We start from the raw sequence: 13,122 nt of genomic DNA, 5'->3' as shown, positions 1-13,122 counted from the left end.
AAAATAAAGTAATTTTTTTATTTTAGGATTTTCTTATATTTAAGCCGTTTTCAACATATTATTTAAATAATTTTTTAATTAAATTATTTAAATGTAAAGCACATTATACGATTTTAAATTTAATTTAATTTTGTAGTTAAAAAATTGGGTTTTAATCTAATTTTAATTGAGAAAAATCAGTTCTGACCGATTTGTAATATTGTGCAGAATTTTAATATGTTTGACCTCCTGTATTCCTTCCTTCACAGGGTGCCTTCGTCGACCTGTTCATACTAGGAACTTTCCTTCGGATTTCATACCGGAAACTCTCTCTCCACGTTTTTTCTTCGGTCCATTCTTTCGTCACCCAAATGAGAACGGGGAACGCCTTCTAGATTTCATTTGACAAATTGACCTTCTTTCTTCACTGGCCGCCGGGTTACGCTAACGATGAGTATATATAAAGGCCTTGCCAGCTCTTTCACTTCAATCCCATTCTATCCCATTACAAAGCTGAAAAATACTAAAACAGATCTCGTCTTCCTTTTTCAGCGTTTCAAGTTTAAATTCTTTAATTCTTTCGCTTATTTGTATAGCTCCGCTAAGAAGCATTACTTGATATTACAAACTCTTTATTCCCAGTCTCCAATCTTGAAAAAGGTTGATTTGAAGCTGCGAAAGGTGTCGTCCTTTTATATTTCCTGAATTGAAGGGGGAAAAGATTCCGAAGGGTTGAACTGAAGTTGCAGAAATTGTCTTCTTCTTTTCATTTGGGTTGCGATGGAAGGTGGTAATATATATTTAGCAAGTAATAGCATGCGAAGTAGCATGCGAGCCGGGAGTTCATCGGCTTGGAGAAGCAGTGGAGTTGAAGTATTCTCGAGGTCTTCGCGTGAAGAAAACGATGAAGAGGCTCTGAAATGGGCTGCGCTTGAAAAGCTCCCAACTTACAATCGTCTCAAAAAAGGCTTGTTGACCGCATCTCATGGGATAGCCAATGAAATCGATATCGGTGATCTTGGGTTTCAGGAGAAAAAGAAATTGCTTGATAGGTTGATTAAAGTTACCGAAGAGGACAATGAGAAGTTCTTGTCAAAGCTCAGGGAACGAATTGATAGGTAAGAATATATCGCTTTTCAGAAGAGAAATTAGCTGTTTCCTGTTAAGCAAGAATTTAAGTGCAGGATTCTAGTGATGGAGGAGCTGGAACATAAGTTTTTTTTTTTAAAAATTAAGTAGTAATAATTTCGTAATTAGTTTGTTAATTTTATCTTACACTGACACGAGATGGCGGATCAATTGATTTTTTTTTTTCCCGGTTACATAATATACTTGAGGAGAATTTTTAATCCAACCATTTATATTCTTGGAAACCAAGTTTAATTATTATAAACTATATTTTTGATCGATGCCAGTGTTATCGACCTCTTCTTGTATAACTAATAAATATTTGTTATACTTGTGTTTTCTATTTTTGGTTTCAGAGTTGGGCTTGATATTCCAACAATTGAAGTTCGATATGAGCACCTAAATATTGAGGCAGAGGCTTATGCGGGAGGCAGAGCTTTGCCCACTTTTATAAACTTCGTTACTAATATAGCAGAGGTAGGAACAGGTGGATTTGTTAGATCATAAAATGTTGTTTTTGAGTTATTGATGTTATTCAATGTAGTCTCTGACAATCTTTGGGTCTTGGTCTCCCAGAATTTCTTGAGTTCTCTGCATGTACTCTCAAGCAGAAAGAGACATGTGACAATTCTTAAAGATGTTAGTGGAATTGTCAAGCCTCGCAGGATGACACTGCTTTTGGGTCCTCCAAGTTCTGGAAAAACCACACTTCTTTTGGCCTTGTCTGGAAAGCTTGATCCGAGTCTTAAGGTGAAAACTAAAGATCATTTTCTTTAAAATGGTAAATGAGCAGCTGTGATTTCTTAATTTTTCTCATCTAATTTAAATACTTGTGTCCTACAGACATCTGGGAGAGTGACTTATAATGGCCATGAAATGAAGGAGTTTGTTCCTCAGAGAACTGCTGCTTATATTAGCCAGCATGATGTTCACATTGGGGAAATGACTGTAAGGGAAACCTTGGCTTTCTCTGCAAGGTTCCAAGGGTGGGATCACGATATGGTTAGTAAAACTTTCATATGAACATTTCCCTTTTTCCTTGCATTCTAATTTTTGATAGTCTAATTCGGTGTGGTTATCACAGACTTGCTATCTGAATTGTCAAGAAGAGAAAAAGAAGCAAATATTAAACCTGATCCGGACATTGATGTCTTCATGAAGGTAAGAGAGAAGCTATAATAATTTTTTATAATTTTACCCCTAGAAAATTAAATTATAAATAGTCACTGTAATTGGTGGAGTAAGGAATATCATAACATTTAATTTGTTTCTGATATTCCAGGCAGCAGCAACTGAAGGCCAAGAGGCAAATGTTGTAACAGATTATGTATTAAAGGTAATACCAATACCAGGTTCTTTCCTGCTTAATAATTTACTAAAATGTTCTATGTGAAGGAAACAGATTAATAATTTTTTTTGATAACTTGCAGGTTTTGGGATTGGATATATGTGCTGATACCATGGTCGGGGATGAAATGTTGCGTGGTATCTCTGGAGGACAAAGGAAGCGTGTTACCACAGGGGAGATGCTGGTTGGACCTGCTAATGCTTTATTCATGGATGAAATATCCACTGGCTTGGACAGCTCTACAACGTATCAAATTGTGAACTCTCTCAAGCAGTTAGTTCACATTCTGAATGGAACTGCTGTTATCTCGCTGCTCCAGCCGGCACCTGAGACTTATGAACTATTTGATGATATTATTCTAATCTCTGATGGACAAATAGTATACCAAGGACCCCGTGAATATGTGCTTGACTTTTTTGAATCAATGGGTTTTAGATGTCCTGAGAGGAAAGGTGTTGCTGACTTTCTTCAAGAAGTAAGTCCTAGGTTTATCTCTTGTTTCCTCAATATAAAGGTTTTATCGTAATTTCGTTCATATAATCTTCTCCTGTTGCAGGTGACTTCAAGAAAAGATCAGGAACAGTATTGGGTGCGCCGAGATGAACCCTACAGTTTTGTAACAGTTACTCAATTTACTGAGGCATTCCAATCATTTCATGTTGGCCGAAGAATCGGAGATGAACTTGCAATTCCATTTGATAAGTCAAAGAACCATCCGGCTGCCTTAACCACTAAAAAATTTGGTGTTAACAAGAAGGAGCTTCTGAAGGCTAACTTCTCTAGAGAATATTTGCTAATGAAAAGGAACTCGTTTGTTTACATCTTCAAGCTAACACAGGTGGGTACTTGCTCTCGATTATTATTATTATTTTATTAATAAAAAAATATTTTGTTTATTTTTTATACAAGATTTTGACTGGTAATTTTTTCTTGGTTCTATTTAGCTCACTATCATGGCATTTGTAGCAATGACACTTTTCTTAAGAACCAATATGCACCGGGATACACTGAATGACGGAGGGGTTTATGCTGGTGCGCTATTTTTCTCATTAATGATGATTATGTTCAATGGCATGGCTGAGATTTCTATGACCATTGCAAAGCTACCTGTTTTCTACAAGCAACGGGACCTTCTATTTTATCCTTCGTGGGCATATGCTATTCCCACTTGGATTCTCAAGATACCCATCACATTTTTGGAAGTTGCTGTTTGGACATTTCTCACTTACTATGTAATTGGATTTGATCCAAATGTTGGAAGGTAAATAAGAGGCTTGCTTCTTCTTCTGTTTGGAAATTCTAGTTCAAGTTTGTATTTACTTATAATATGGGACCTCTGTTTTGTTTATCATGCAGATTATTCAAGCAATACCTTCTACTGTTACTGATTTCCCAGATGGCGTCTGGACTGTTCCGATCTATTGCAGCACTTGGTAGGAACATGATAGTTGCCAACACATTTGGGTCCTTTGCACTGCTCATTCTTCTTGCATTGGGTGGCTTTATTCTATCGAGAAGTAAGATACGTTAATAAAATGTCAAAAAGAAAAAGTCACGTTGACCACTTTATGCTTACATGCGCTTTTTTCCCCCTTTTCATTGCATGTCAAACAGAGGATATCAAGGGCTGGTGGATCTGGGGTTACTGGATTTCACCTTTAATGTATGGCCAGAACGCTATAGCTGTTAATGAGTTCCTTGGGCATAGTTGGAACCATGTAATTTCTTGAACACAGCTTTAAAAAATTTCCTGCTTTCATTTGAGTGACGTCTGGGTGTAATCTGAAAATTCCTTGTTTTCCAATTATAGTTTGCCCCCAATTCAACAAAGATACTTGGGATCCAAGTACTTGAGTCTCGTGGATTCTTCACAAAGGCATATTGGTATTGGATTGGAGTTGGAGCACTGATTGGATTTGTGGTTCTTTTCAATGCTCTATTTGCACTGGCTCTATCATTTCTAAACCGTAAGTATCTGCTGCTTTGGAAAAAAAAAAATCATGTCAGAGTGATGCATGGCTTTAGTTAATCGATATGAATGATTTTGCAGCTTTTGATAAGCCGCAGGCAACAATACATGAAGAACCAGAAGACAGTGCAGCTAATCACCGAGCCCAAGGAGTTGAGTTACCACGCATAGGTAACTATGTATGCTAGCTATGTTGCAGCTGAATTGTAACAAATAGCATGCCTTTGATGCTGAATAAGGTCTCATTTTTTCTTGTAGTGAGTTCGCAAAATGGTAGAGTAGCTGGTTCTGTTACGGATTCCAGCCATGGAAGGAAAAGGGGAATGGTTCTTCCTTTTGAGCCACACTCTATCACTTTTGATGAAATTGTATACTCTGTTGACATGCCACAGGTAAAAATCATTTCTAGACTTGAATCTAGCAGTGGTTGAGTATTTTATTTGAGTTCCAACACTTTTGATATAAAAATGGCAGGAAATGAAAGATCAAGGTGTACTTGAGGACAAATTGGTACTTCTAAAGGGTGTCAGTGGAGCATTTAGGCCTGGTGTTCTCACAGCGCTAATGGGGGTCAGTGGTGCTGGAAAAACTACTCTGATGGATGTTTTGGCTGGTAGAAAAACTGGTGGATATATTGATGGGAGCATCAACATTTCAGGATACCCTAAAAAGCAAGAAACTTTTGCTAGAGTCGCTGGTTATTGTGAGCAAAATGATATCCACTCCCCACATGTTACTGTCTATGAATCATTGCTCTACTCAGCATGGCTTCGTCTGCCTCAAGAGGTCGATTCTAAAACCAGAGAGGTTAGCATCAAAAGCCAAGCAGTACACTTCCTTAAATTTGCTCATTTTTTGGGCCTGAACATAAAGTTTCTCTTGACATAAAAGCCGATTAGTCTTATTGTTGGATTTGATGAATTGTTACAGATGTTTATTGAGGAAGTCATGGAACTTGTGGAGCTGAACCCATTGAGGAACTCCCTGGTTGGTTTGCCTGGCGTGAGTGGTCTTTCAACTGAACAACGCAAGAGGTTAACAATTGCAGTAGAACTAGTGGCTAATCCCTCTATAATTTTCATGGATGAGCCTACTTCTGGATTAGATGCAAGAGCTGCTGCAATTGTTATGAGAACAGTTAGGAACACGGTGGACACTGGAAGAACTGTTGTGTGCACCATCCATCAGCCAAGCATCGACATATTTGAAGCTTTTGATGAGGTAACAAATCATAATAATCAATGAAGCTTGCGTTTTGTACTGTTATTCTTTACCAGACTGGGGATCTGACGTTTGTACGTTACTGTGATCTCAGCTTTTCTTGATGAAGCGTGGAGGACAGGAGATATATGTAGGACCATTGGGTCATCATTCTAGCCAACTAATCAAGTACTTTGAGGTAGGAGGCAACTAAAAGTCAGTTATTTCCAATGAGCAAGCTATAATTGCAGCAGCGATCACTGATTTTCCAATATTTTCATTTTGTAGAGCATTGATGGCGTGAGCAAAATCAAAGACGGCTATAATCCAGCAACTTGGATGTTGGAAGTCACAACTTCAGCACAAGAGGTTGCTTTAGGTGTTGATTTTACTGAGATCTACAGAAACTCTGACCTGTACAGGTGAGTTCATAGCTATGAATATAATGCCTAATGACTAGAGTGACATTCATATTGTTGTCATTCTAAATTCCTAAACTGCTACGTATGACTTTTCAGGAGAAACAAGCAGCTTATAGAAGATCTTGGCAAGCCTGCACCAGGTTCAAATGATCTTTATTTCCCCACCCAGTACTCACAGTCATTTTGGGTCCAATCCTTGGCTTGCTTATGGAAACAACATTGGTCATATTGGAGAAATCCTCCATACACTGCTGTGAGGTTCCTCTTCACTACTTTCATAGCGTTGATGTTTGGAACAATGTTCTGGAACCTCGGAACCAAAACGTAAGTTATTTATTTATTTTTAACTACTTGCTAATCTTAGAAATCTATATCTTTCACTTCAGTTCTGATGCGATTCTTTTGGGCAACTTTCAACAGCTCAAGCAGACAAGACTTGTTTAATGCCATGGGTTCTATGTATACTGCCGTTCTCTTCCTTGGTGTTCAGAACTCTTCTTCTGTACAACCAGTGGTAGCAGTTGAAAGAGCTGTGTTTTATAGAGAACGAGCCGCCGGAATGTACTCTGCTTTACCTTATGCATTTGCACAGGTAACTGAAAATAGTAAAATTATTTAACAAAGAATTTTTTTAATCATGATCTCAAATCTAATAGAGTTATTTGTCACAGGTTTTAATAGAGATACCATATATTTTTGTCCAAGCTGTCACGTATGGTCTCATAGTATATGCCATGATTGGATTTGAATGGACTGCGGAGAAGTTTTTCTGGTATCTGTTCTTCATGTTCTTCACATTGTTGTACTTCACCTTCTATGGCATGATGGGAGTGGCTGTCACACCAAATCACCATGTTGCTGCCATTGTTTCTGCCGCATTCTACGGACTCTGGAATCTCTTCTCTGGATTCATTGTCCCGCGACCCGTAAGTGATTCTCGAATTTCTAGAGTATTAAACACAGATTTCAGTCTTCTATGTGAATTGATGGACATAATTATCTTCCATTTTCTAATTGTTTTGTTTTTTGTTTTTAAATTTATCATTACAGAGCATTCCTGTGTGGTGGAGATGGTACTACTGGGCATCTCCTGTGTCCTGGACCTTGTATGGACTGGTTGCATCACAGTTTGGAGATATTACAAAAACTATGGATGGAGAGAACGAAACTGTCCGAGAGTTTCTAAGGAGTTATTTTGGCTTCAAACATAGCTTCGTAGGAGTTTGTGCAGCCGCGGTTGTCGGGTTTGCAGTACTCTTTGCTTTTATTTTTGCAGTTTCAATCAAAGTCTTCAACTTCCAGAGGCGATAGAATTTGACTCTATCAACTTACATGAAAGATTCTTTTATAATTTATGATCAAAATTTTCCCTGTACCCTCATATAGTTTCCTTTCTTGTGCCAGCTTAATGCTGCTCATATTGATGTACAACCATATGTAGAATAGTCACAGTAATGTCATACTTGTATTCTTAACTTATCAATGCAAAGAAAGTTGCCTTCAACACGCCAACACAGTTTTACATTCCTTCGCTAGACAACTATTGCAAAATCCAGTTTCATTTAACATCCTTTCTTCTTCTTCTTCTTCTTCGGGTGAGATCCTTTCTTCTGATTCATGGGAAATAATCCTTTTCTTTAAGGTGGATGTGGGAGCTTACAATCCCATATTATTCTCTATTTTCTAGGATACTAGATATTTGAAGCTCTAAAACATGTAGTTAATTGGCTGATTCAAGTAGGGAAAAATTTCCTCGTTTGTCCAAACCATATGCATAAAACAATATTGTTTTCGTGGTTTGATCCATTTCTACTTGCAACTTGGCATAGAGAATGGTTCATGAACTAATGCATCTTGCTAATGGATTCACATGCATATAAAAGCGTATACAACGAATCAAGATTCTAATTCTCTTTGGAAGAGATGTTCATATTTAGTGCTCGACAGTGTCTTGAATAGGATTACTTCTAATAGGAGGATTGTTAAGATGGGCTAGAGAACTCAAGACAGAACGATCTGGACTTCATTGATAGTTTAGGCTAAAAGCCCATCGAATTACACGCACGACCGAACATATTTGGACCTCTATTTATAGACATTGGTCCAACGGTCAAAAGTCTCACTTAACCTCCTAACAATCGAGATAATTACAATAATATACAGAACACATATCTTAACACTCCCCCTCAAGTTAGGGGGCAAATAAGTTCTTTGTCCCTAACTTGCTAAGTAACCTAACATGATCTTGTACTCCAAGTCCCTTTGTTAGTATGTCTGCCTGTTGCTCCTTGCTCTTCACGTGTTGGAGGCTTATGATTCCTTGCTGCAATTTTTCTCTTACAAAATGACAATCGATCTCTATGTGCTTAGTTCTTTCGTGGAAAACAGGATTGTTGGCAATGTGTATGGCAGATTTACTGTCACAGAATACATTGACAGGTTTCAGTCCATCTACATGGAGGTCTTCCAACAATCTGGTGACCCAAACCACTTCTGACACAGCATTCCCTAAGGCTCTATATTCTGCCTCAGCTGAAGATTTTGAAACGGTATTTTGCTTCTTGGATTTCCACGATATAGGAGATCCTCCAAACTTTACCACATATCCAGTGACTGATCTCCTAGTATCCGGGCATGTCCCCCAATCTGAATCAACATAACATTCCAGCTTGTTTGACTTAGATACAGCAATCATTATTCCCAATCCTGGACTTCCTTTCAGGTATCTTGCCACTTTGAGTGCAGCATTGTAATGAGATCTCCTTGGTGCATTCAGAAATTGGCTGAGGGTCTGCACAGAAAAACTAATGTCAGGTCTAGTAACTGTAAGATAGGAGAGCTTACCTATTAATCGTCTATACATGGTTGGCTGTGGAATCAAAGGATCATCAGTCTCCTTCTTGGGTTTACCATGTAATCTGATGTTCTGCTCCATAGGTATACTAAGCGGTTTAGCTGCAGTCAAGCCCATTTCAGACAAAATATCCAATGTATACTTACGTTGGTTAAGAATTATCCCATGCTTTGACCTAGCTACTTCTATTCCTAGAAAATATTTCAACTCTCCTAGATCTTTAATTTTAAATTTACTGTGCAGCAGTCGTTTTACCTCAGCAATACTATCTAAATTACTGCCTGTAATTATTAAATCATCTACATAAACCAGCACCAAAATAGTTTCAGAATCAGATTGTCTAACAAACAGAGAATAGTCATAGAAACTTTGCCTAAAACCACCTTGTAAAAGAGTTTCAGTAAGCTTCTCATTCCATTGCCGTGATGCTTGCTTAAGGCCATATAGGGACTTAGTTAATTTACAAACCTTGTTGTTTTCAAATTTACCAAGTCCCTGTGGAATGTGCATGTATACCTCTTCCTTTAAATCACCTTGGAGGAAGGCATTATGCACATCCATCTGAAAAAGTTCCCAAGAATTCATCACAGCAATGTTGAGAACAATACGAATAGTTACCATCTTAATAACAGGTGAGAAAGTTTCAAAGTAATCTATCCCTTCTTGTTGGCTATACCCTTTAGCAACAAGTCTAGCTTTGAAGCGCTCAATGTTTCCATTTGAGTCATACTTAACCTTATAAACCCATTTGCACCCTATGGGTCTTTTACCTTTAGGCAAATCTACAATCTCCCATGTCTTATTATCCCCCAAAGCTTTTATTTCGGTTTGCATGGCATCAATCCAGCGTTGGTCCTTTATGGCCTCTTCATAGCTGCAAGGCTCAGTGACACTGTCAATGCTAGATAGAATATGCTTGTAATTAGTAGAAAGGTTAGAATAAGAAAGAACAGATTGCATAGGATATTTTACCTCCCTTTTACCTACTGTTTGTGGTGTTTGAGATGTACATGCATATCCTATCAGACCTTTGAAACATGTTCCAGTGCTGGATGTGTAATCTTTCATCCAGATAGGAGGTTTTCTGCATCTAACAGGTCTGTTCTGAGGTATTTCCCTTTCATTTGGAATGATGGGATCACCATGCTCATCTCCAACAGTGTCTTGGTGGTCAAAAGAGGATGCATCTTGCCTGAAAGTAATAGGCAGAGGAGCTTCTTCATCATACTTGTGGCTGAACTGCTCTAAGGGATCAATCATGTCATTATGAGGAGCTCCCCCTTGATTGAGACCTGCTGCATCTTGAAAAGGGAACCTGGTTTCATCAAAGATTACATGTCTACTAACACAAAAATTATGAGATTGGAGATTATAAAGCAAATAACCCTTTTGAGTGCCAGGATAACCCAAGAAAACACAGGGTTCAGATCGATTTTGAAACTTGTCTTGAATATTTAAATTAGTGGCAAAGGCCAAGCAACCAAAAACTCTTAAGAAAGACAAATCAGGTGGGTAACCATATAATAATTCAAAAGGAGTTTTATGACCTAAAGTAGAGGAGGGAGTACGATTGATCAAAAAAGTGGCAGTTTTAATAGCTTCTCCCCAAAACTTTAGGGGTATACCAGATTGGAATAGAAGGCTCCTAGCAACATCCAATAGATGGCGATGCTTACGTTCCACAACACCGTTTTGTTGTGGGGTATAGGGACAACTAGTCTCATGTATAATTCCTTTGCTTTGCAAATAATGTTGTAATTCAGCATTAACAAATTCTAAGCCATTGTCACTACGAATTTTCTTAACAGTAGAAGTAAACTGAGTATGGACATAGGCAAGAAAATTCTTTAAATGATGAACAGTATCACTTTTATTAACAAGCAAAAAAGTCCAAGTACAACGTGTGTAGTCATCGACAATAGTAAGAAAGTAACGATAGCCTTTGTAACTGGGCCTTTTATATGGTCCCCACACATCTACATGTATCAGATCAAAACAAGACTGAGATTTAGAAGTACTGAAAGGGAAAGGTAAGCGGGGTTGTTTAGAACGGGCACATATGATGCACTTATCAGTGTAAATTGTAGGAACTTCCTGTCTAATTTGATCTAGATGCTTGAGTTTATCTATTGGTGCATGGCCTAGACGTCTATGCCAAATATCCTGTGCATGCCTAGCAGAAATACTAAGTGTTGTATCTGCCCTTCTAATCCGTTCAATGATATAGAGTCCATCATGGAGTTTACCAATCTCCCTCGTCTGTCCACGAATGAGATCCTGCAATGTGCAAAAATCAGAATAGAAAGAAACGATAAACTCCTTCCCTGCTGTTAGACGAGATACTGAGATTAAATTATAACAGCACCCATGAGCATAATAAACATTGGTAAGAACAATATTATCTAAAATTTTGACTGTGCCAACGTGAGTGATGAGCATGCGACTTCCATTGGGTACTTTAATCATTTTTATAGGACCAGTGTATCTATCAACCTGTATCAAACATATCAACACTATTGACTACATGACAGGTGGCTCCAGAATCAAGAATCCAATGAGATTCACAAAAGGATTTAGGAAGAGCAGCAACCAAACCTGAGAAAGTCTCATCAGGACAGTCAGTCACATTTACGGCAATATCATCTTGTTCCTTTCGAAGAAGTTTAAGAATCTGATCATACTGCTCTTGTGTGATGGATGCTTGTTCAGGTCGGAGGACAGAAGTAGAAGGAGAGGAATTAGAAGTATGAACGGTAGTAGATGCTTGGGTTTGCTTTGATCGGAAATTAGGAGGGAAGCCCACAAGGTGATAACAATGATCCTTTGAATGTCCCTTTCGATGACAATAAGTGCATTCCTCCTGTGACCGTCCTCTCCCCCTTCCTCGGCCTCTTCCTTGTCGACCGCCCCGTGCAGCCATGGTGGCATTATCAACCGGTGAGGGGACAGGATAAGACGAGAGTTGCTGTTGAGACTCATCTTGACAGATAATAGAGTATGCTTGATTAAGGGAAGGTAGAGGAGTTTGGAGTAGAATTTGTGTTCTGGCTTGATTATGAATCTCGTTGAGTCCGGTAAGAAACTGAATGAGGCGTTGCTGTTGAATCATTTGGGCAAATTGCTGTGTCGTGGAACACTGACAAGTGGGTTGGGGGGCGATGGCGTCATACTCATCCCATAAATCTCTGAGTTTGGTGAAATATTCAGAAACATTCATGGCGCCCTGAGATAAGGAGATGACGGCCTTGTGAATTGCAAAAATGCGCAAGCCATTAGCCTTATGAAAACGTTCCTTCAAGTCAAGCCATACGGAGCGAGCATTATCGGAAAAAATGATCCCAGGAGCGATCTGCTTGTCAACGGAGTTAAGGAGCCAAGAAAGGACAATAGCATTACATCGGTCCCAAATATCTTGGTGTGAAGACTCTTGCTGGTGGCGGAGGCAAGATCCATCAACGAAACCAAGTTTATTCTTGGCAAACAATGCTAATCGCATGGATCTACTCCAAATTTCGTAATTCTCGGTCCCCTTTAGAAGCTGAGGAACCAGTGTGAGGGATTGGGTGTCGGAGGGATGTAAATATAAGGGATGTGTGAAATCAATAGTGGACTTGGTGGACGGATGGGTTGCTTCTTGATCTTTTCCCATGGTTGAAGGAAAGAAAAATAAGAGGGAGGAAGATAGCAGAAAGATGATGAAAAGGGATTAATCTTTACCAAAGAACCAATTAACTTCTGGACGATATCTTCAAGAAAATCCGTCGTGCAAAAAAAACTGACAGAGCAAGACGGCAGGATACCTTTTGAAAGAAAGCTTCAAGATCGATCGCGAACTCAAGCCATGAATTGAAACAAAACGGCGAGGGCGATCCTTCACGGATGGGACTCCAGTGCACAGCAACGTTGCTGTGTATTCCTTTTCCACGACGACGGCGTCGTGATTTAGTAAACAGATTGATAGAGGATTACTCTGAATCAGGCTCTTGGACCTCTGGCCTGAACAACCGTGCTCTAGATACCATGTTAAGATGGGCTAGAGAACTCAAGACAGAACGATCTGGACTTCATTGATAGTTTAGGCTAAAAGCCCATCGAATTACACGCACGACCGAACATATTTGGACCTCTATTTATAGACATTGGTCCAACGGTCAAAAGTCTCACTTAACCTCCTAACAATCGAGATAATTACAATAATATACAGAACACATATCTTAACAAG

General features: G+C 38.8%; 1 protein-coding gene across 1 annotated transcript; it reads left to right on the top strand.

Annotated features, from left to right (window-relative positions):
- The first annotated feature begins 487 nt into the window (after positions 1-487).
- Positions 488-7,535, top strand: LOC114724167 (pleiotropic drug resistance protein 1-like). Its single transcript, XM_028910474.1, is given in 23 exon segments — positions 488-1,097; positions 1,464-1,584; positions 1,684-1,857; positions 1,951-2,092; positions 2,095-2,109; positions 2,192-2,268; positions 2,390-2,443; positions 2,538-2,930; positions 3,012-3,293; positions 3,400-3,716; positions 3,812-3,972; positions 4,070-4,173; positions 4,266-4,422; positions 4,506-4,595; positions 4,683-4,816; positions 4,899-5,231; positions 5,355-5,645; positions 5,740-5,823; positions 5,913-6,046; positions 6,143-6,370; positions 6,467-6,638; positions 6,718-6,972; positions 7,097-7,535. Coding segments are annotated over 23 exon segments (4,317 nt in total). The 5' UTR covers positions 488-759; the 3' UTR covers positions 7,358-7,535.
- The last annotated feature ends 5,587 nt before the right edge of the window (positions 7,536-13,122 follow it).

The sequence above is a fragment of the Neltuma alba genome, unplaced genomic scaffold (assembly GCF_004799145.2).
Source record: "Neltuma alba isolate B1F8T4 unplaced genomic scaffold, ASM479914v2 tig00012172_pilon, whole genome shotgun sequence".
Taxonomy (NCBI): Eukaryota; Viridiplantae; Streptophyta; class Magnoliopsida; order Fabales; family Fabaceae; genus Neltuma; species Neltuma alba.
The sequence above is the reverse complement of the archived record's forward strand: the minus strand, read 5'-3'. Positions and strand labels throughout refer to the sequence as shown.